Source organism: Excalfactoria chinensis, chromosome 1 (assembly GCF_039878825.1).
Source record: "Excalfactoria chinensis isolate bCotChi1 chromosome 1, bCotChi1.hap2, whole genome shotgun sequence".
NCBI classification, from domain to species: domain Eukaryota; kingdom Metazoa; phylum Chordata; class Aves; order Galliformes; family Phasianidae; genus Excalfactoria; species Excalfactoria chinensis.
In genome coordinates, this window is record NC_092825.1 from 72,900,268 (window position 1) to 72,923,664 (window position 23,397).

General features: G+C 38.3%; 1 protein-coding gene across 1 annotated transcript in view; it reads left to right on the plus strand.

Moving 5' to 3' along the window:
* LOC140251924 (M1-specific T cell receptor beta chain-like) overlaps positions 1–23,397 on the plus strand; it is a 64,587-nt gene that overhangs the window by 15,455 nt on the left and 25,735 nt on the right. Inside the window, exons 5-11 of the mRNA XM_072336164.1 lie at positions 132–467; positions 1,208–1,225; positions 3,015–3,121; positions 9,751–9,856; positions 15,801–16,136; positions 16,434–16,451; positions 17,134–17,240. Of these exons, the coding sequence (XP_072192265.1) occupies positions 132–467; positions 1,208–1,225; positions 3,015–3,121; positions 9,751–9,856; positions 15,801–16,136; positions 16,434–16,451; positions 17,134–17,240 (1,028 nt within the window). The remainder of the gene's footprint in view (positions 1–131; positions 468–1,207; positions 1,226–3,014; positions 3,122–9,750; positions 9,857–15,800; positions 16,137–16,433; positions 16,452–17,133; positions 17,241–23,397) is intronic.

Sequence of the window (23,397 nt, forward strand, 5' to 3'; positions counted from 1 at the left end):
ATTATCTGTCTACTAGGAATTTATTAACAGGCCAGCCATGCAGCCCAAAAAATGCAAGGTTACAAGGGATCGCTGGCTGAGAAGAGTAATGAAGGCTCTGGGCTATGTTACTTTCTACCTTACTGTTTCAGGGAAGAATGATGAAATCATACCACCGGCCGTGGCCATCTTTTCACCATCAAAGCAAGAGATTCAACAGAAGAACAAGGCCACACTGGTATGCCTGGCCTCTGGTTTCTACCCTGATAACCTCAATTTAGTCTGGAAGGTGAATGGTGTGAAGAGGACAGAAGGAGTGGGGACAGATGAGACTTCCACATCAAATGGGAGTACTTACGCATTGACCAGCAGACTGAGAATCTCAGCCCAAGAGTGGTTCAACCCTCTGAATCGTTTTGAGTGTACTGCTGAATTTTTTAAGAATAAAACACTGGAACCAATACACAAATTCATCTATGGTGATACTGGTGAGTGACAAACAAATGAGTATCACTGTGATTTACATAGTGGAAATACTAAGTTATGGCTTGAAACAGTGACTGGGCATCTGGTAGGAAGGCAGGGCCAACCCACAGGTGCTTGGTTGCACACAATACACTTGAGTGACTGGAAGGAGGGGAGTCAGGATCCACTCCATTCCATGACCTCATTTAAGGGTTGGCAGTGGAGGTGAGGATATCTCACTGGAGATCCCTGCCTACCTGAGGCCTCCCAAAGGTAAGCAAATGTTCTTCCTTTATTTCTTTGTCTATGGCTGCTGCATTTGGGCTTGTCCTCATTTGCTGTAGTCAAAGACTTTGCCTTCCTGCTATTATTGCCATGCTTTATATCACGTTCTAGTGTTACAGTGTACGAGTTAGAAATGACTTGAAAGAGGTATAAAAAGGATATAGGTTATTTATTTCTATACAGAGATTTGTTCATGACACAGATATATTTGTAATTATATGGGTATTTGTATATGTCTTCATATTTACAGCACCATGTATCTACAGTATTATCACTCTGTATAGATTTTCAGCACTTTATTCAAATTTTCTTAGCGCAAGAGCATAGTGATATTTATAGTAAAATATATACTAATGTAAAATAAAAAATACATAGTATAGTAAAATAAATATTGTAAACTGAAATGTCAAAGATATGTGTTTGAAATAAAAAATGAATTGAAGAAAAATGTGACTTTATGTTCTTGTTTCTCTTTTAGGATGCATGCTTACTAAAGGTATGTGTACCTTCTCACCTTCTCGAAGACAAATAAACATTTATATTTCAATTTCAGTTTTACTGATGGTAAGTGTAAGAGGTGAGATATATTCATTAAAATTTCTTTCTACTAGAAGGTTAACTTATCCTTTCAGGACTGAGCGATACCTCTGTTATTAAAAAAAAAAACAAAAAACACAGTGAAGGTTGGAGCTGCACTCTGTATGGCTCTTATCTACATTTACTTTTTGAAATAACGGAAGATAATGTGGAACCTTTCTGTGCTGTTGCTTGCTCTTTCTGTCTCCTCCAGTCTTCAACATCGCCTTGTATAGGAAAGCTTCTTGTTTGCCTTTTTTTTTAGCCGAAATTTCATCCATGAAAGAAAACCAAGTCATACTAGCCAAGTGATTATGACATTGAAATTGAAAATCATAGAATCATAGAGCACCCTGGGTTGAAAAGGACTTCAAAGCTCATCTAGTTTCAGCCTCCCTGTCATGTGCAGGTTTGCCAGCCACCAGACCAGGCTGCCCAGAGCTTCATCCAGTCTGGCCTTGAATGCCTCCAGGGATGGGGCATCCACAACCTCTGGGCAACCTGTTCCAGTGCATCACCACCCTCTGAGTGAAAAATTTCCTCCTAATATCTAACCTAGATCTCCCATCTTAGTTTAAAACCATTCCCCCATGTCTTATCACTATCAACCCATGAAAACAGTCATTCCCTCTCCTGTTTATATGCTCCCTTCAAGTACTGTAAAACCACAGTGAGGTCTCCCCAGAGTCTTCTCCATGCTAAACATGCTTTCTTCATAGGAAAGATGTTCCAGCCCTCTGATCATTTTAACATGATCAGAGACTCCCTCATCTAGATCTGTTGCAAGACTTCTGCATCTTTCTTGTTCTGGAGGCCTCAGGACTAGATGCAGTATTCCAAATTGGGCCTTACAAGGGCCTTTTTGGATCTCATTAAATTCACCTGGGCCCACTTCTCCAGTATGGCCAGGTCCCTCTTGGTGGCTACCTTTCCCCCTACTGTATCAACTGCATTGCTCAGCTTGGTGTCACCTGCAAAGTTGCTGAGCCATCATCTGGGTCAATGATAAAGATGTCAATGAGTGCCAGTCCCAAGACTGACCTTTGGGGGGCACTACTTGTGACTGGCCTCCACCACAACATAGAAACATTGATTACATCCCGTTGGCTGTGACCATCCAAGCAATTCTTAATCCATCGAATGGTCCATCCTTCAAATTCGTGTGTCTCCAATTTGGAGAGGAGGATGTGGTGAGGGACCATGTCAAAGATGACATCCATTGCCCTTTCCTCATCCACTGATGCTGCCACTCCATCATAGAAGACCACCAGACTGATCAGGCAAGATCAGAAAGCTGTAAAAATAAAAGGCTAGATGCCATGTTATTCTGTGCTGTGTAAAACTTACATGATACAACACCATTCACTGACACTAACAAGCGAAAAATCTATATCTTGTAACTCAACTTAATTCAAGCTCCTAAGTGGGATTTACAAGACCAGCCTACATTTATTTTTATGAGGTGTGGTAACACAGAGGTTAAACATTCTCAATCAGAACATAGTTTCTTACCATAAAGCCAGTCTGTGTCTTTTCTAGAATTGCTTTCTCGTTTCGTTCTTTGAATCACAATATTCTTTCCCATTCTGTGCTGTCTTAAATATCAGCAGAGTCACTCACTGGACTGTAATTTCAAGTATTTCTGGTACATTGTATCAAATCACACCCAATGATGATAATTTAATACACAAATTATATTTGTTTTGCAGAGTCCTACTTGCGGCATGGAAATTCTATGAAACTCACTTACCTCATTCTGTGTGGCAAAGCCTTCCTCTATGCAGTTTTGGTGTGCGCTCTGATGTGGACAGTCAAGGTAGGCTGATGTGCCACTTTCAGGCTGGGCTTGTTTGCTAATATAAGTATTGATGGATCAAACAAAATCTACTATCAGCTCAGGGTTTATGTTCCTTTTGTTCTTTACAGATTTCTCTGGGCTAGTTTAAAAAATCACAAGCAGTAAGTTTTCTGTTACAGTTTTTCCAGACCTCAAACAAAATTCATGCTGTCCAGCAGAGAAATTCTTGCTGAAAACATATGGAAAAAGAGAAGGAATAGTAATCACAGCTTCTCCAAAAAGTAAAGAAAGGAAATGTCAGATACATCATGCTTTTCATAATCACTGAAAAGGGAAATTTACCTCCAGCAAAAGTAGAAATCAAGGATTTTGAGGAGATACATACAGTGAATGGGATACATAGAATCATAGAATCATAGAACTACCCAGGTTGGAAAAGATCTGCTCATCAAGTCCAACTGCAGCCTAACCATATTACCATATCAGCCTCCTGCTAAAGCATGTTCTCTATAGTAGGTTGCATAGGAAAGTGTCCAGGCGAGTTTTCTTCCTTTTATTTATATGGAACTTCTTATGTTCCAGTTTCTGTCCCTTGCCCCTTGTTCTATTGCTGCATGACACTGAAAAGAGCCTGGTACCATCAACTTGACTTGCTCATTTTTTCTGCATGCTCTCAGGAAACACAACAGTACAGACAGTTGTAAATTTGGACTATTATTTCATCATGCTCTTGCTTAAATGTTTATTCTGTTTTGTTTTCATTTAGGCTGGTAGCAAGCTATATAGAGAATAAGTGGATCATCTTATCCATCGCATCATCAGGAAAACAGCAAATTCTACTTTTTTCTTTTCTGTAGAAAAGAGTCCAAGCTTCTTAATATCCTCTTTCTTGATGTTTCTCTGTTCTCTGCTGTTCTTTCCATTTTGTTTTAATCACTGCCAGATTTCCCATGGACATACAAGATAATCTCTGTTGTAGCTTTTAAACACCTTGCCGTGCAGAGGTGTCAGATCCTTAATTTAGGAATAAAATTTAAGTTTCACCACATTCAAGAAGCCTGAGTGCTTTTTCCAAACTTGATATTTTGTTGCAATATTCTACACCATAGTATTTGTTGCATTCTACACCATAGCTTCCAGTGACACTTAGTATTATAAAGTATCCACATTGAAATAAATTCAATGACAATACTGAGAGGAACAGCCGGTCTGTCATGTGAATGTTAGAAGGCTCACCCACTGCTGATATTGTGTGCATCCACTGTGATATTTGTGAGTAAATAAAGAGGGGTTCCAACCTTCAGAAGCTTGTGTGTCCCACTATCAGTGACTGGGAGAGTGAGGATCCAGGAACAGCTACCAAGCAGACTATGTCTGAGGTCAGTTGCTGGAAGACCGATAGTACACATGTGTGGGTCCCTGTGTGTGTGTTTGTTGGGTGGGGGGGAGGGGTGGAGGTGGTGGAGGGTTGAACAGAACTGAAATTTTGTATCTGTGAAAGGGAGGGAGGGTCTGTACCAGGAAGCAGAATGAGGCTGTAGTCTTCAGGGTTTCATATGTCCTACTACAAGCATGTGAGGAGACCAAAAGTCTAGAGCCAGCTCCTGAATAGCCTGAGTGTCCAAGGTCAGGTACTGGAGGGATTCACATTGTCTATAGTTTCTTTTAACAGACCAGCCAGAGGAGAAAAGGGTGATGCAGCTGTTTATGTTTGTGCTTTCATGGTGCTAAGTTTTTCTCCTTGTGGTAATTTGCATGACTGGCTGCTGTGGCAGGCAGATAAACACCAAACAAGTGTTTACTCACTCCTCCCAGCAGCGAGATGGGGAGAGAAAATTGGAGAAAAAATAAAATTCATAGGCTGAAGTAAAGATAGCTTGATATGACAAAAAAGCCCCAATACCAACGCCTGAAGAAAACCACTCATGGCTGCTTGCCAGCTGGCTTTAACTGTTCACTGCAGCTCTCTGGGCCCAACAGTCTGGCTGGCTCTTCACTCAGCTAAGAGTGTACCTGTCCAAAATAGGAGCTGTCAGCTTCCCCAGGAGAATACAGTTGGAGACAGTGACAAAGGATTTACTTGAGTCTAGGTAAACTACAACAGTCCTTCCCTCATCCACCAGATGGGGGATCACAGAAGGAGATCAGGTTGGTCAAGTAGAATGTTGCCTTTCATGAACCCATGCTGGCTAAGCCTGATACCCTGGTTGTCCTGCACATGCCACATGATCCCATTCCAGATGTAACCCTCCCTGGCACTTAGGTTAGGCTGACAGGACTATAGTTCCTCATATCCTCCTTATGACCCTTCTGTTAGATGGGAATCCTGCTGGCAAACCTCCTAATCCTCTGGAACCTCTCTGGTTGGCCAGAAACTGTGATAGATGGTGGAAAGTGCCTTGGCAATAATCTCTGCCTGCTCTCTCAGCACACTCAGAAGAATCCCATCCGGCCTCAGGTGGAGTAGTAAGTCTCTAAATATTTCCACCTGAATGGTGGAAGATTTATTCTGCTCCCTACTTCCAGACTTCCAGATCAGATGGCTGAGCACCCGTCAGGATATCAGAAGTGTTCCAACTATTAAAGACAGATGTAAAGAAGGCACTGAGAACCTCAGCATTTTCCTTAAGCTCAGTGGTCATTTCCCCACCACATCCAGTAAAGAATGTAGATTTATCTCAGCCCTCCTCTTACAGTTAACATATTTGTACTTTTATTTTTTTTTTTTTCCTCTTATTCTACAGTAGCTCAGCTACTGTACAGACTGATCCTGCACTTCTAAGACTTCCTCCTTGAGGAGTGTTCAGCCTTCCTGGACTTCTCCGCCTTTTAGTACAGACTCCCAAGGGACCATCTCTACCACTGTCCTGAATAGTTCAAAGTCCACCCTCCTGATGTATAAGGGAGTAGTTTTTCTGACCCCCTTCTTGACTTCACCAAAAAAGAATTTACCATTTCCTTCTAGCCACCTTAGAGCCCTTAAGACATTAATAGTGTACAGCACTACTTCAATAGGCAGTGGTACGTTCTGCATTATTTTTAGGGAAAATGGGTTTCCAATCTTTCACCCCCACTTTCTCAATAGTTTTTGCGCTATGGCAGTTCATAAATTGAGAAGATAGGCCTAATCTCAGTCTAGATGAAGGAAAGAAAAATGAATGTGAAGAGGACGAGGTGTGTTCCTGTGATCTGGCAATCATTACTTTACTGAGGATAGTGGGAGGAAAAAATGAATCCTAGAGAATAAATGTACAGTTCTACAACATCCGGTACTATATGAGGAAGAGGGCTGTTGGTATCATGGGAGACAGGTGGGAAGGCTGTGAAAATGAAAGCTTGACTACTATGAATATATAGCTGAGGGAAGACTAAAAGTAACAGGCCAGTTCTACTGTTGACTGGATTTCAAAAGGCAGGAAAGTACTACACTTCCAAAGGTCAAGGCTACTGTTTGCTCCCATCCTTTGATATCTTCATTATGGCAAGCATGCTGTCCAGACTCATGAATCTAGCCCTGAAGGATTTTCCTTTTGGGGCATGACAGAAACACTCCCAGGGAAAAATATGAACAGGTACAGAGAACTGTTGGTCTTAAGCTATATCCTATGTTAATTGCTCAGTATGCAAATAAACTGTATGTAATTTTGGTAATTCATTTCAGTGTTGAAGGAGACTGAGCAATTCAAAGTACAGAATAACCACAGTTGATATGAAAGTGTTGCTCTGTCCAAACAATAGAATCAGTCAAAAGAATAAACAGGAAAAATGCCCCTTTTCTTGGAGAAGTTAAACCATGAGATGAGCTCAGGATTCCAGTATCTGATATAAACAAAACAAGACCTGTAATAAAACTAGTTTGGAAACTAATTTCAAAGCTACCATTTTCATAAGCCCATGATTCTATCAAAAGTCTAAAAGTAACCATTACATTATCATCTAAGATAATTATCATCTAATGAGTTTTAATTTTAAGGAAAACGCCTTCCTTCTTGATAATTTATTGCAATACTTGGCACCTTCATTTTTGAGTAGACCTTGAGTAATAAATTATTTCAGTCCAGAGATAATTAGCTCCCAAGCACTAATTCATGTTAATCTCTTTCCAGATGGATTGTTGTGCTCCTGTACTGTGAAACAACATGTCACATCTTATTTTAACTTACTTCATTCTATTGCTTGGTGTTGTTTCACCTACAGCATAGCTCATAAAAGATATGAAGGTCTAGGTCTAATCTTAAATGGATATCCTGGTGGAGGCTGAGGTTCAAAGTTAAAGTGATCAGCACTCAAACTCTGTCAGAAAGCATCAATGTGAAGCCTGCCTAAAATAACCACTCAGATAAAATTTGGCTTTGTCTACATTTCTCCTTCTCTTAGAGGAACGTAGGTGGTTCATACAGAGAACCAAAATACAGATCAAAGTTATGGGTAAGATTTTCAGGCTGCATCCACCAAAACTGTTAAAAAGTTTTCAGCCTAGTTACATACAACAGTGGGAAGCCGGAAAGTAATTGCAGCCTAGGTAAAAAAAATGTGAATTGGCTTCAGATACGGATAAAATCAAAGAGGTCAATCTAGTGAGGCATGACTAAGGAGGCCAGTGTTGACTTAGGCCAGCCATCTAAGCCAGAAAACAGTAAACAGCTGAGACAAGAGTTCCTTCAGGCAAACACATTAATGAATATCCAACAGTAAAACAACATAACAACTGATTCTGAGTTATGCATTGTAAGCCAGGTGACTTCAAAGGACATAGAAATGCCAAAGAGCAAATGCCCTGTTCACCCAAGTCCAGGGTGCTGGCCACAAGTTGTACTGGAGAGTCTGACTGGTGTTTGCTGCACAGAGTATATATGTATGTGCATGTCAGAAAACTTAGGATAAAAGCTTCTGGCCAGCTGTCATACCCATTTTAATACACTAGTAAATTTATTTCAGATACTATGTCATTTGATGGTATTTTCTTCTTGTGATTACCTTATCCCTAAATTACCCCATGACAGCAAGTGCAATCATCTGTTTTAGTGCACCTGTGCTGTTAATCCTCTTACTGGTATTTAGCATCTGTTTGGTATGCTCATACACATCTGTGTTTTTCTAGTTTTCAGTCTGTCACAGCATTCTTCCTGCTTCTTACCAGATATATATACAAGATTGGATTGCTCAGTGGTAATGAGTTCAAAGAGACAAATAGCACAGTACAATTCAGCATGCATGCAGAGAAATAGAAGCATCTCAATCCCAACAGCTGTCTTTGAAGCACTGTCATCCAGTCAAGACCATTTATTTTCCATAGCACATTCAGTATAAGCACAGACTTATAAGTATTTTGTAAAATTTTTCCTCAGTCTCTCAGTGTAGACCTGAAGAAAGCATCGTGTTCAGTCATCATAAGAACACTGGCAGAAAAGACTGATGCATTTTTTAGAAGGCATTTACAGAAACACTCTTTGAAAGAGTAAACTGATGCTCCTGAGGAGTACACTCAGACAGAATGGATGATCAAAAGATAGCATACCCTCTCCTCTTGGTACCCAGAAGTCACCAACATGAATATCTTTTGATCCCATAATGAAATCCTGGCAGCGTTCCTATTTTTCTTCACATGGGAAGATTTGTAGTCTAGACTTCACTGCAGCCTGTGTAAGTAGAAGAAACATTTTGCTTATTCCATCATTAAACTATAGATATTTCCACCATGACAGTACACCATTCATACAGAAATCGGCACATTTTCAATTATTAGTTAATGACCACATGGGAACCATACTGCTTCAAGCAGTATCTATCTGCTCCCACACAGAGCCAATTAAAATTCTGTCTGGCTGGGGCTTGAGGAGGGATGGATACAATATTATCACAAGAAAAACAAAACAAAACACAGCAATTTTGACAGGTTTACAACACTGTCCTTGCTGGGGAAAAAGCACTAAGTCAAGTAAGTAACTTCTAGGAAGAAAGCTACAAGAATGCCTACTACACCTAATCCCCACTCCCACATTATCCTTTTGAAAATATATCCAACAATACACTCATTTGGATGTAATATGGACTGATTTCTAGCAGAGTTTGGTACTGGGACCCTAGCAGCAGTACCAGATGAGGAAAAGAAGCCTGTACTTTTAACAAATATGTTTGTTTTTTTGTTGTTGTTGTTTTGTTTTCTTATGTTTTTGTAAAAAGGTATTAAATGGCTTTATGAAAATTAGGCAGGAGGGAAGCTGAGGGAGATAATTTCAGGGTGGGTGGATAGGTGAGTTCCAGAAATTCAACTCTTCATTAGCAAAGATTAGTGATGGCAGAAAGAGGAGATATTCACTGAAGCAGAAAGTTGTTTTTCTTTTTTTTGTTTGTTTGTTTTTCTCGTTTTTGTTTGTTTGTTTTACAAAAGATGCCTCAGATTGAATTCTGAAAGTAATGCTGAGAGGCAGGATACAGAAATGAAAAGAGTTCCCTCCTACCCCTAGACGGGGTTTGCTGGATACAGAACCTCCTGAAGTAATATTTCATGTATTTCTGCAAAAAGTACTTTTTTTTTTTTTTTTTTTTTTTTTTTTTTTTTTTTTTTCTCCCTAAAACAGATGAGAGCAGAAAGATCCCTTCTGTGTGTGATCTAGTGCAAGATATGATATATCCTGATATCATAGAGGTTTTATGTGATGTTGATAGTGGCAGGCAATTCTGGTACTTCTTCAAAATACTGTGCAAACTCACCACTGAGCTTCGGACAGGGCACTCATCTGACAGTGCTTGGTAAGTCTCCTTTGTATGCTTCTTTGGTACACTAGGATAAAATTGACTCTGTTTTTTTCCTGCTTTATGCTCCTCAAAATACTTTACTTTGAAACAGATGGGAATATCATACTGAAGAAGTTTAGTTTGTGCTCTGATTACAGCCATTACTCATGTAGTCTCATGGCTGTTTGAATCAAAAGGGTGAATTTTCTCCCAAGAAACTGCTTTTCACAAGAACGCCTATGTGGGTCAAAGTTACAAGGTATGAACAAAAGAAAATCTTTTTGACATCACCTACTAAACCATTTAATGATCCCCAATAAGTTACATAAAATCTAGCATTTTTAGTCCACTTAGGAAGGAAACTTGATTTCTCTTTAACACAAACTCAGTCTATGAAAAGCATCACAGTAATTTGGACTTCAGCTTATAGTACTTTAAGAAATAAGTGTTTGCAAAAATATTTAACTGTGCTCCAGCAGTGTCCTTAAATTTTAGAGCAGATATCTGTGGGAATACAAGAAAAGCTGTTCAGAGCAGCAGATGTGGAGCAAGATAAACAGCAGATATCAAGGGGACTGTTACAAATAAGGAAATGCCATTTACAACGTATGTTTGAAATTAAAGAAAGACAGAACAACTACCTAGAAGAATTCTGTCTTTCAGCTGTTTTTGTTTAAACCACTATTTCCTCCTTCAGTCAAACACATTTAAGTTATTCTGTGTACAGTGAATGGGTGGTTCAATCTTAAAGCTATAGCTACTATTTTCAGAACTTTTTTTTTTTTTTTTTTTCCTGTATTTGCACTTATAATTGTACAAGATGTTCCTAGGTAATTGTTTTTTTCTTCTAAGAGAATCAAGTCTATATGAAAACATAAAGAAGGGAAAAAAAGAAGACAAAGACAGGAAAGTGTGAGTGAGAAAGTCCATAGAAGAAAGAACAAGATGAAGAGAATTTATTGAGTTGTTTTGATTCTTGAAGTAAGACTCATTAACTGAAGATAAAGGCACTACAGATTAGCGATCTCCTGTGACCAAATTTCATAGATGTCAGAAGCTTCAGAGGGGAGAAAAAGTGGGGAGTTAATGAAGTCTTCTCTATCCTGGACTATTCAAACTCTTACACTGTTACAACACATGGTACACAGTGTCTTCTTACGGTTTCCCACTCAACTTCAGAAGGCAGACCTCAAGGGCTACAAAGAGTGATAAGTGGAGGCTGACAGCAAAACTGAGTGTGTCTGCCAGTTCCTTTCTACCCTACTTGACAAAAGCTTTTGTTAACACATGCCATAGGTACTGATCTTCCTGTGGGAGCTAGCTTTTGCACATTCAAAGAATCATCTTCCAAGAAACAAATTCTTTCTGGCGGCTCTGATGAGACTTTACATTGAAAATTACATGTGGCTTTTAGCTAATCCTCACCTAAAATATTGAAGGTCATTGTTTTCATAAGTCTCTTGTTTAAAAACAATTATTTTTTTTTTTTGTATATTCATGGAGAAAAGGGTTCTTTAAATAAAAAATGCCTTTGTTGTTATGCCTGAAAGAAAGAGGAGAAAATGTACTACAGGGCTACAAGGAAAGGATAGACAGAATCTTCCTGATGGTCTGAATATTTCAGTGCTGAAATATACTGCATCTCCTGTGGCTAATATAAAAAACTGGGGTCAGAATGGTGAGACAGGATCAAAGAAGAGACCTCAAGCCAGATAATACATGTTCTGGAAGAACATATATTGCCTGTACAATGCAGAAATCCTAGAGACTCTATCCATTGTTCACATAATGTTCTGGTTTCCTCCACTAGAAATAAATGATATTGCTGACCAAATCTTTCCCCAAGAATTAGATTGCCTCCATAATAATCCTTTTCATTCCTATGTTATTCCTATATCCCTTTGTGATATCCAGATAGAATGTGTGTCCATGGGACTGGAAGAGATGTACTTTTACTCAAAAGGAATTGGCATAAGACATGGAGGCTGGAGGGAAAGAAAGTGTGTCTGAAAGGTGGATGGATCTTACATTATATACCTTTATTCATAAAAAGTGTGAGGATATATCAGTGTCGAAGTGCAGCAGTAGACAATAGAGTGTGTTATTAATGATAAATGAATAGTCATTTTTATGCTTTCATCCAAATCATCATTAGAACAAAATGCAGAATATTTAATGATAAAGTACCATATAGATAGTTGATAGACATTCTTTTCAATACTTCTTTTGGTACTACTGTACAAAAAAGAAAAAAAAATCAATTTTCAAGTTTTAACCTGTTGATCACTGGACAGGAGTGAGCAGTTTTGATATTGCAATGTGAGGCTGTGTTCTGTCAATATCCAGTATTTTGGAGATGGAACAAAAGTAACAGTTCTGGGTAAGTAGGAGTCATGAGAAGTGTGTGTTTTTTTGTGCAAAGAGGAAAGTTGTAGGGCTGTAACAATGATAAGCAAGGAGGTAATTTGGTAGATTCAGATTAAGGATCCTCTTTTCAGGATGTCTATTATTTATGCTCTATAGTTAGCACAGACTAGAATGGAATATAAAAATTCCATTTGTAAGAAATCCCAACAGAATGCAGTATAAAAGTAATTCCAACTCTTTCTGGAATGTGGAAAGATGAATATGATATAAGGATATTTGGAGAAAATGGCTATATTTATCAAGCTTACAAAAAAATATACACATTATGCTCACATACAAACTTACAGAGTGGTTTTAATGGACCTTGATTAGAGTGAATGAGAGAGAGATTTGAGGGTAGACATTTTAAAGTGTAAGTTCTGGAGTAGTTTGCAGTTAAGAGTTTTATGTAAGAAAGAAAGAAATATATTAGATAGTTCCTTTAAGATTCTGAAATAAACAGTAAGGAAAATTTTGGTAGGAATTCGCAAAATCTGGTGATCCTCACTTGGATTCTCTTGGAGAACACAGAAAGAAAAGAGACAGGCAACACAACACATTTAATGATAGGTAAGAAAAGAGGAATTTTGGTGCCAAGGAAGTGCATGCATGCATGAGAGAATGAACCTACCATGCTCTGGCTCTTCTGAAAGCACACTAAGTAAACCATTTAAAAGATATAGTTAGTGTACTAACTTGAACAAGTTTGAGAGAAAGTGAAGAGAGCATTTCCACCTACAGGAAAACTGGGTAAATGCAGTTTTTCTCAAATTAGGCAACCCAATACTGACCCTGGACTGTACCATTGGATCCAGAGAGGAAAAACAAGAATCCAAACATTAAGATGCTAGTTTCATTGAAATGAATGATTAATCTTCAACAAATTTCACTATATTCAATATTTCACTTAGTTTCAATCAGACATCTCTTTGCACTACTTGTTTAAGTAGTCTGTCTGTCCATCTGCTATCTGACTATTAAGATTGCATAAGAATTCCTATCAGACAGATGGAGAAAGAGGAAAAAAAGGAGAAGGAAATGGTCAAATTAATCTGAGAAAGAAAATCATGAACAATTGAAAATGCCAACAAGAGAGAGAGATGATTGTGCAATGTCATCCGCAGAGGCATAAGAAATGGTAAATGTGGATTACGCAAGATATGCCACAAAAAAATTCTGTAGCATGGGAAATTTTACACACATATACACACAAAAACACAGCATTAAAGTATTTACAGTTTCAGATATACGCAAGTAGACGTAGGGTCTACAATTTAACCCTGTTTTTCTCTGGTCTCCATTCTTTTCCATATTGACATCAATTTATGCAAGCAAAATTAAGAGAAAGTTTTAATAGAAAAGATGGAGCTGACAAGTCCTATGACATGGGAATGAGAAGCATACTTGAAAGTCCCGTTGACTTTTCTTCATGATATTATGAAATTCACAATTTTTTTATGGCACCAACTTAAGACATCAAGGGTATAGTCCACTTCTTTATTTCCAGGATGAATGGAAGTGAAATATCCATTGCAGAATCAAGCCTTCACAATTTAAATCTGTATTTTACTCAATAGGTGGTAAAGGAAGATTTATTCATAGAATCATAAAATGTCTTGGGTTGGAAGGGACCTAAAGGATCATCAGGTTCCAAGCTCCCTGCCACAGGCAGAGTTGTCAACTGCTAGATCAAGTACTAGATCAGGTTGCCCAAGGGGTGATTCAATCTAGTCTTGAATGCCTCCAGGGACAGGGCATCCACAGCCATTCTGGACAACCTGTTCCAGTACCTCACCACCCTCTCTGTGAAAAACTTTTCCCTGATATCTAATATTTCTAAGATTTCTTCCCTCCTTTCATTTAAAACCATTCCCCCTTGACCTATCACTATCTACCTGCATAAAAAGTCATTTTCCCTTCAGTTTATATTCTCCCTTTAAATATTTGAAGGTCTTAATGAGATCTTGCCACAGTCTTCTCTTCTCCCGGCTGAACAAGCCCAGATCCTTCATCCTATCTTCATAGGAAAGGTACTCAAGCCCTCTGATCATCATTATGGACCCTCTATGGATCCCAGTATCTTTCCTGAATTGGGGATCCCAGACCTGGATGCAGTACTCTAGATGGGGCCTCATGTAGGTGAAGTGGAGAGGGATGAGTGAGGAAGAGTAACCTCCTTTGCTCTGCTGGCCACTTGTCTTTTGATGCATCTCAGGATACTGTTGGTGTTCCAAGCTGCAAATGTGCACTACTGGCTCATGACAAGTTTTTCATCGACCAGTACTTCTAAGTCCTTTTCAGGAGGGCTACTCTCAAAGAATTGTCCTCTCTGTATGTATATAGATCTGTGATTACCCAGACCCAAGTGAAAAACTTTGCTTTGTTGAACCTCATTATGTTCACATGGGGCCACCATTTGAGTTTCTCAGGGTTTCTTTCCTTCTGCTGTCTCAACTGCACTCAACTTTGCTTTGTTGAACCTCATTATGTTCACATGGGCCCACCATTCGAGTTTCTCAGGCTTCCTTTCCTTCTGCTGTCTCAACTGCACCACTCAGCTTAGTGTCATCAGCAGATGTGCTGAAGGTGCACTTGATCCCATCATCTATGTCACTGATAAAAAGATAGACCCCTCAGGGACATCGCTTGTTGCCAGCCTCCACCTGGACAGAGACCCATTGACCACAACCTTATGTCTGAGACCTTCCAAACAATTTCTTACCCATCAAATAGTCCACCCTTCAAATACGTATCTCTACATTCTTTACTATTATTTTACTTTTATTTTTTTTAAATATTACTACATCTTGGTCATTTTGCTCTACATATCACATTTACTCATGGATCTTCTGAGAAATTGTAGTATAAAATATGTAGATTATAGGTCTGGAGGATTCAATTTATTTGCTTGATTGTTTCTTTTTGTTTTTAATACTGTAGGACAAGGATGGCTTACAGTGAAACAATGCAAGCCACTTCAGATAAGTCTTCACTCAAAACCCAAGGAAAAGAGCATACAGATATTTAAAGACTCAATAGAGGGTGAAATCAGGGGATCAGTTTGTTTCATACTCATTTTCTAGCTTAACACAAAAGACCAGATAATTAAATTTGTGGGGTTTTTTTGTTGTTTTTTTTGTGTCAATTAACAGCCCCGCTTTGTTAACTTTGGCTATCTAGACTGTATCCAGAAAAAAAGTGTTATACATGCTCTGTACAGGTTTTGTTTGTTTGTTTGTTTTCTGAACACTTGAGTCACATTCTATTCAAATTTTGTATTGATTTTTGTTCAAATGGCTTATATAGCATAGCTTAATTTGTATACAATGTACAAAGATATCATAATCTAATGTATATATAATTGTCTTTTAGCCTGAAGTCCATGAATTTGCACACTCATCTCTATAGTTCTTATTTAATCTTGAATTCATCATTCAGCCTCCAATGAAAATATTTCTGCAAAAACAAATTAACAAACAAAAAACACCATGATTTGTTATTTGTTTTTTAAATCGTTAATGGAGGCTCTGGGCAACATTGCTTTCCATTTCAGGGAAGAATGATGAAATCATACCACCGGCCGTGGCCATCTTTTCACCATCAAAGCAAGAGATTCAACAGAAGAACAAGGCCACACTGGTATGCCTGGCCTCTGGTTTCTACCCTGATAACCTCAATTTAGTCTGGAAGGTGAATGGTGTGAAGAGGACAGAAGGAGTGGGGACAGATGAGACTTCCACATCAAATGGGAGTACTTACGCATTGACCAGCAGACTGAGAATCTCAGCCCAAGAGTGGTTCAACCCTCTGAATCGTTTTGAGTGTACTGCTGAATTTTTTAAGAATAAAACACTGGAACCAATACACAAATTCATCTATGGTGATACTGGTAAGTAAGACATGTGTGGAGCTCATCCTCTGTGGGCTCCTTTCTCTGGGACAATTAGTCCTCATTGCAAATTTTTGGGAAATCTAGTACATTTAACTAGACCTGTCAGTAAATGGAAAACCAAGAGAAATCAAAAGAATCTGATTATGTTTTTCTCCAAATTGGCTAAAAGCTGTATCATTGTAATTCCCACACACACCCTGTATTATACAAGCAATTGAATAAACACAAAGAAAGATGTTCTGTTTAATATCTGAACTTAATCAGTAATTCATATTTCTTTCTTTCTGTGTTTAGGCTGTGATATCTTCAGAGGTAAGTTAAGTCATTGATTCTTTTCCCTTCTTGACAATTAATCTGTTCATTTATGTAAAAAAGTGCTCACTGAAAGATGTGTCTTATATACTGGTGTCTCAATGAATAATGTGTTTCTTTTTCCTGTCAGACACTTCCATTTATACCCATATACACAGATGCAGGTACATGTATATACATATACATCCATGTACTTTTGTATGAATGTATGAATTTTCAACTTTTGTCTGCTCTCATGAAGCCTTCCATGAGGCTGAAAGCCAAAACTGAACATTTTAGTATAAAGATATCACTGAGAGCAACACAGTTATATATGCCATGAAGTTAAATGCCGGTTTTCTAGTGAGAAGTTAGGTCACTGACTTAACTAAGTCATTCTGCAGCATGTTGTCTCCTTAGATACCCTGCAGAATTAGAATAAGTTATATTCCTATGTGAAAGACTCAAATCCAATTTCATATGATGCCCCCCTAATTCTCTTTATTCAGACAATTTCTTAATCAGTTCCCCCACTGGGAATGCAATAGATAAATAAAAAAATAAATAAATGTTGAATATAATGAAATAAAAATTGTGCAAGTATTCTGAACCAGAAGTTTATAGGTTGGAAAAATAATAACCTTGCCCAGGAATTTTCCTGAATAAATGTTTGGTATTTATTTTTCTTTTTCTCCCATTTCAGAAAACTATCAGAGAACTGCTACAGCTGGGAAGTTTGTATACATAATGCTCATTTTCAAGAGCATTTTGTATGGAATATTTGTGTTTGGGATGATGCTTTGGTACAAGGTGAGAATCAAAGTTCTTCCACTCTATACAGATTTATCCTAAATCATTCTAACTGTACTTGAGAAAGCTTTGGACAAAACGAGGTCTTACATTTTATGTAAATCTATCTCTTCTAAATGTTATTGAATATCTCATCAATTTTAGGAGAACAAGCTAGCAAGTATGAAAGGAAGGGCTTTGGTAGAAAAATAGGAAATATGACAGGGAGTTATTGGAAAAGACAATTAATTAAGTATTACCAAAATGTATGGTCTCTTTAAAGACCTCTACTCTCCTCTCCCCTCCCCTTCCCTCTCATCATAAACACAGATGAAATAATCATCTTCCACTGAGATACATTATGAATTCTAAATGATTTTGAAAAAGAAATATTTTTTGTTGAAAATAAAATAGTCTACTTCTTCCATTGGTAACAAGAATTGAAACATTAGTAGACTGACCCATGGAAAATTTATTTTCTTCCTTTCTCACTCAAAGATTCATTTACATAGCAATCATTGCTTGTATTTTGTATTTCAGTAATTCTTGGCGACTCATCCTTATCTCTTGTTCTTTTCCTCCTTTTTTTTTTTTTTTTTTTTTTTTTTTTTTTTTCTTTTTCTCCCCCCCCCCCCCCCAGAAAATGCCCTGAAGAGGAAATATTATGCAAGTGGAAAGCCTTGAATCTTCAAACACAAGTTCTGATTTGCTTTATGAAACAGTAAACAAACTATATGGCGATTTCCAGCTATTCTTTCTTACTTTCAGAATTATCTTTTGATAAAAGTCTATCCTTAATAAGGTTCTCTGTATTTTCCTTTAAAAGCTATGATAACACAACAGAAATGTTTGGTTTCTGCTGTTCTCTAAGAACAGAATGGGTACAATTGACTCTACAATCTGTGATGTAGAAAAGATGTACATCTGTGCTTATAGAGATGAAAACTTGGTACTCCAACCCAGGTCCCCATGACAAATTTTGAAATGCATATGACATTTTAGAAGGAAAAGGAAATCTTCATATCCTCATTATGTGAAGGGAGAGGGGGAGGATGCAGGGAGTAAAAAGAGAAGGCAGAGGGGGAGGGAGGGAGACGAAGAAGGAGGGAGAAGAGGGAGGTAAAGGGGGCAGGGAGAGAGAAGTGAATGAGGATGGAGGGGTAGAGGGGAAGGGAGAGTGAGGGGGGGAGAGGAAGTGGGAGGGAGAAAAGGGGAGAAGGGTGGTGGGGCAGGGAAGGGTGAAGAGAGAGATAGGTGGAGTGGAAAGAGAGGAAGAAGGAGAGGGAAGGGTGACATGGATAGTAGAAGGTGAGGGGAGATAGGATGGAGGAAGAAGGGTTAGGAGGAAGAGAGTGAGTGCTGTCCCAAACAATAAATAATGAAAATAAGCAAGTATTATTTTCAAAAGGTAAACCACAATGCCCTCTCCCCTTCCTGAACAGTTGCAAACATTTAAAAAATACTGTCTTTGCTACATGGCACTACATATACCAAACTGAAATGCTGTGCCTCACATTGTCACAGTATGTCCCTGTAGGAATGGAGAGTGCAGAAAAATGAAAGTAGAATGTAATTCTCAAGAATATGAGATTATTTTCCTTGAACAAAAAGTTAAATCATATTTATTGTTTTTAAAATGAAATACAGAAAGTAGGAGGAGACTACAATAACAGCTGGGAAGAGCTGTAGATGTCAAGCTTAAATGGGAAATATATGTCAAGGAGACTATTGTGAAGAATAAACAGTAAATCCAAGAGATTATTAATCTCTGAGAGTGCCTCTGGATATCTTTCATCAACTTTGCATCTCATTACAATATTAGCTTGTGGCACAACTTACACAATTTGTGATTCAGAAGCAACTCACTTGGAAATAAATTAAAAACAATGAGATATTCTATTCATAGATACATCCTAAATAGACACAGGAGTAGTGCAGGCCAATATATAGGAGTAGCGGTGGAATTTTGGAAGCAGAACAATTGTGAAAATAAAAGCAAGGCAAAAGGTATAGGAGACAAAGAGATCCTGAGGGAATAGCCAGGATCTTGTAGGAGAAAATATAGCCAGGGAAAATATCTCTGAAGGCCTCAGCAGAAAATACTGCATCAGGATCATCACTGAAGGTTTTACAACCTTAGAGGTTGTATAGTTCTGATGCCCCCCTTTCACGGGCAGGGGTACCTTCAAATCTCAAAGCCCTGTTCAACCTGGAGTTGAACAATTCCAGGGATGGGTAATCCACAACTTCTTTGAACAACATGTTCCAGTGCCCTACCAGCTTCATAGTAAAGAGCTTCTTGATAACATCTAATCTAAATCTCCCCTCTTTTAGTTTAAAACCATTACCCTTTGTCTCATCACTGTCAGACAGTGTAAAAAGTCAGTTTCCTTCCTGTTTATAGTCTCTCTTCAAGTATCACAAGGCCACTATGAAGTCTCCCAGGTGCCTTCTCTTCTCCAGGCTGAAAAAGCCCACCTTCCTCAGCCTGTCTTCATAGGTGAGGTGCTCCAGCCCTCCGATAATTTTGTGGCCCTCCTCTGGGGCCAACATTATAATCTTCTTTTTATGCTGGGGGCCCCAGATCTGGATGCAGTGTTCTAGGTGGGGTCTCACAGGAATAGAGTAGTGGGGAAGAATCACCTCCCTCAACCTGCTAACTGCAATTCTTCTGAAGCAACCCAGAATATGGTTGGTTTTCTGAGGTGCCAGTTCACATTGCCAGTTCACGTTGAGTTTTTAATCAACCTACACACTCAAGTCCATCTCCTCAGAGTAGATGATGTGCCTAAATGAGCTTGGAAACCTCTTTAAGTGAACAGCAGTTTAGTTGTAGCAAAAACAGGATGTGGTTTGACATTTACTCAAAAAGATCCTTTGATAACTCATTGGCCTCTCTTACCACAGCAACACCCCAACCTCACAGGATGAGGCATAAGGGAGCAGCTGTCATTTCACGATATTACAGTTGAACAGAAATAGAAACATATATGGGTCTTGTGAAAGCCAATGGGGTTTTTTGTCTTGTTATCACACAATCTTGTTGTTGAAGTCTGCAGATGGCTTTAGCGTGCGCAGCTGCTGTTCCTGTTGTGCAACAAAACAAAACAAAACAAAACAAAACAAAACAAAAAAAAAGACTTGTAAGGGATTGCTGATCTGCTTTAAAAAAAATAAAATAAAACAAAAAAATAAGAAAGCTGGTTTCAAGTTGTCTCAAAACACAAAACAGGATAAATTTGATGAAAATTTTGATAGAAAAAGACTACAGGAAATGTCTCAATACAAATTTCTGTTCAAAACAGCTCCAATTCAAACACTATCATGTTCCTCAAGGCTTTGTCCAGGTGAATTCTGAATATCGTCAAGGACAGAGATTTGATGATGATCTCTCTTAGAAACTTCTTCCAGTGCTGAAGCACCATCAAGGGGAAATATTTATTCCTTATGTCTAATGGGTTTCTCTTGCTGCATGTTGTTCCTACTGCCCTCTCACTGCCTAAGCATAACTTCTCATTCCCTGAGCATATCTTCTTCTCTAGCTCCCTGATCATTTTAATGGTGTTCAGCTGAACTCTCTCCCATTTGTTGATATTTCTCCTTTACTGGGACTGAGGCAGGGTAAGTTGGGGTATATAGAAAGAAGATATAGTTTTGAGTTGTATCTTCCAAAAACCACATTGTGACAGTTGACAGATAATCACTTGCCCTATAGCACTTACAGTATAATTTCACAAAATTCAAATTGATACAAGAATAACATCAGAATGTGGATCCTGTGTCTGTATTTATTTAATGGCTGCATTCCATGTAGATTGCACTGAAAGTAATGTGAGGTATTTATTTCCATGGAAATTACAACAGATACAAAAAGCACAATAACAATAACTCAGCTACAAAACACCATTTTCCAGCATAGCCACCACCATCAGCTATGCATTTTCACCATGATGAAAGAGAGTTTGCTTGCTGTGCTCATATAAATTTTCACCAGCAGAGGTAAACAAATGTTTCACAGCTGCCATGATGACATTGTTGCTAGCAAAAAGATGCCTTTACAGCCCAGCTTTCACTGTGTTAACATACAATGTTTTGTCTCCCTAATAGATCCCTTCCAACCCAAACCATTCTATGATTCTATGAATGTTAAGGACTTTGTTTGGTACTTTCTTGTAAAAATTTAGGAATTCATCATTGAATGCTTACACCTCAACAGCAGTAAGAGAGAGGGGTTCTGCTTTAGGATCCCTAACTAGAAAGACACTGGTAGGTATTCATGTGTGAGAGACCTAATATTTTTTGTGCATGTATGGAACGCTCCATCAGGAAGAAAACATAAAGTAAATAAAATTACATTCACATCCTGCATGTTCCTCCATCTACTTCCTTGTCTTCAAACTTAGCTCAAAATGAAAGAAAACCTTGAGTACTTGCAAGAATAAACACCACAGGGTTGCCTGAGATGTACTCATAACACATCCATGGAAGGAAGGGGTAAACTAAATTAATGCAGAATATCTTACAACTTATCAGGCTGTGGAAAAGGCATAAAACAGATAGATATAGCACATGTAAAACATGCATCATGCAGAAGTAAGCTGCACGGTGGAAAAAAAAATTCTGAATAAAAATAAATTCATGTTTTCCTTGAACATGACGTCATTTTAGATTGCATAATACTTTATGCCACTTCCCTTTACTCTTTCTGTCTACCATACACATATAATTTATCAGAACTGCAATGGCCAATCTGTAACATATCAGTACTATTTAGTTTATTTTTGTCATCTTTTGTTCAGTTCTCTCACTGCTTTTGGTGTCTCTAGATCTACTAAGGTTCTTGACATTAAAATAACCTTTCCAGACATATTGAATAGAACTGTGGCTTTGATTGCTTGATAATATTCCCAGTTATGTGAGAGCACATATGCAAGTCTCTGTCTCCAAAGTAGTTCTGACTTACACACACAGATATATCAACTAACTGATCTGTATCAGGGAAGAAAATAGCCTGTGGGACACTAATTTGGTGATGTTTTTCCATTTCATTTATTTTATGTCTGGATTTGATTAACAGTTTTTAATGATTGTTATGATGTGATAAAGGATCAACAGCTGATGAGAAAAGAGGAATTCAGCAAATAAATGGAACCTGCTTGGTCCAGCTCCTCTGCAACCTTTGGTATATGAAGATCCTGCTGGCCTACGTTCCAGTATCCTGTGCTGAGAGCTACCCCCTTCTGTGGGAGGGTACTGGAGAGGAGGAGTTTATGTACAGAAAGCAAGTGACTTTGAAGTGTTGTGTCCAAACTGGAGGCACAGAAATACACAGCTGAATGGTTCTTCTTTACAGACACGATATTCAAACAAAACTCTTCTTGGCTTAACCGCTTAGCCTCGTATCCAGTGTGAACATCACCTTTATGTTCCTGATTTACTCCGGTTGAATAATAGATTAACTGCAGACCCTTCCCTGGCTGCTGCAGATACCAATACATACTATAGTGATTATCATTTTGACTGCATTTCAGAGTAGCATTCTCATCTTCTTTCAGCACCAGACTTGAGGTTTGGGTTATCTTAGCTCCTGAGACAAAGCAAAGGAAACTCAGTTAAAAAGGCAGACTACACTCTCCCCTCAGCAGAACAGGCATGAAGTCTCAGCTGATGCCTTACTTGCTCCAAAGAAGTACAAGACCATGAACCAAATTGTCCGCATTCTCACTGCTGCTTCAGAAGTCAGAGAGCATGCTCTGTTGAGGGATTTATTTATGTAGTTCTGTTTCCATTTCCCTTAAGCCAATAGCAATGATCTCTGAAGCAGCCTGTGCTGAAAACCAAGCTTCTTCCTGTGTGAAATTTCAACCAAACGTTTTTTTTGAGTGCCTGTTGAAAACATGCAGAAAGTTTCAAACTGACTCAGATGGAAAATAGTCTATGAGGCAGTACAGTATCAAACATTAAAACTACCTTTTCATTTTTTCTTGTATATTTTATTTTTACTTTCTGATATTTTCTTTGCAGAATCAAATCAAAGTATTTTAGTGTAACCAATTTAAGACTGTTGGTTGTTTTTTGTTTGGTTGTGGTTTTTTTTTTTTTTTATTTTTATTATCAGGCAGTGATCCAGCCATTATTCCACATTCCTCTGGCTGTTTATTGCCATCTTCCTACATAT